The 1,040-nt window shown below is 29.0% G+C and overlaps 1 protein-coding gene across 1 annotated transcript; it reads left to right on the forward strand.

Annotated features, from left to right (window-relative positions):
• Positions 1-6: 6 nt before the first annotated feature.
• Positions 7-987, forward strand: LOC112451880 (the record flags this gene model as incomplete). The annotated part of the gene is made up of 3 exons (XM_025011785.1): positions 7-150; positions 566-681; positions 767-987. Coding segments are annotated over exons 1-3 (389 nt in total), but the record flags the coding sequence as incomplete, so codon positions are not given.
• Between the last annotated feature and the right edge of the window lie 53 nt (positions 988-1,040).

The raw sequence follows: 1,040 nt of genomic DNA on the forward strand, positions 1-1,040 counted from the left end.
GTTGGAGAGGGAAGAGAGCGAGCGATACTGTTCTTAATTTGATGATATAGTTATTCTATTGTCGGTACGCATTTGGAAAGGTTCACACAAATTTTAAAATGAATCAGCCACCTGCAGGAGATGATATTCCGTATTCTTATTCGAGACCAGGTATATTAACTACGTAATTATTTATATAAGTATAATATTAAATATTAAACCTTTATTTTCGTTATGTTTTCTAAAAAAAATAAAACATAGATATCGGGTAATTACAAGTTTATCAGTATTGAAAGGCGACGCTGTCGTTCGTATCTCCAAATTTTCAAGTATAATCCGCACAATTTTGTAAATTATGCTATTGTTTCATTGTAGCATGGTCATAGTTTCTTTAAATACAAAAAATATATGTCAAACATTTCATAACGCTATTGAAATTTCTCTACTAAGAATTATATCCTATAGGGTTTTAAAATTATATTTAATTGTAATGTTTTATATTTCTCGACACGTACTTATAATTATTATTTATATATTGTCTTGTTAAGTATTTGAATTTCACTTTCAATAAATTGTTATTTATTAGACCTCGTTGCTGTGACTCAGACTAAATTATACTTATCCGTGAAATTTGACCATCGAGTTCTTGATGGCCATGCAATATTGACAGTAAAAAAGAAAGAACCGACATATAACGAACTAGTTAGTAAACATTTTCTTTTAATTTTAGTATACATATATATAATATATATATATTTCAGTTTAGTTAATAATATTAAGTAATTAGGTTTTAGATACCTACAATCTTGAAATAACTGATGTCAGAAAAGGCTACAGTCACAGTCCCTACAGATCTTCTAGGACAATATTAACTTATACTCATGAGGAAAATCCGCATGATGATAACTTTGGCAGAAAACTTAAAATTACCCTACCAAACGTGGATAGTGCAGACCCAGGCCCTTCAAGCTCTAAAAAAACGAAAAGTGATAATATCGAGGATAATATGTAAGTATAGAATATGTTCGACAAGTACATAGATTTTCGAAATTATTGATACA

This window comes from Temnothorax curvispinosus, unplaced genomic scaffold (genome assembly GCF_003070985.1).
Source record: "Temnothorax curvispinosus isolate PA1 unplaced genomic scaffold, ASM307098v1 QBEX01002736.1, whole genome shotgun sequence".
NCBI classification, from domain to species: domain Eukaryota; kingdom Metazoa; phylum Arthropoda; class Insecta; order Hymenoptera; family Formicidae; genus Temnothorax; species Temnothorax curvispinosus.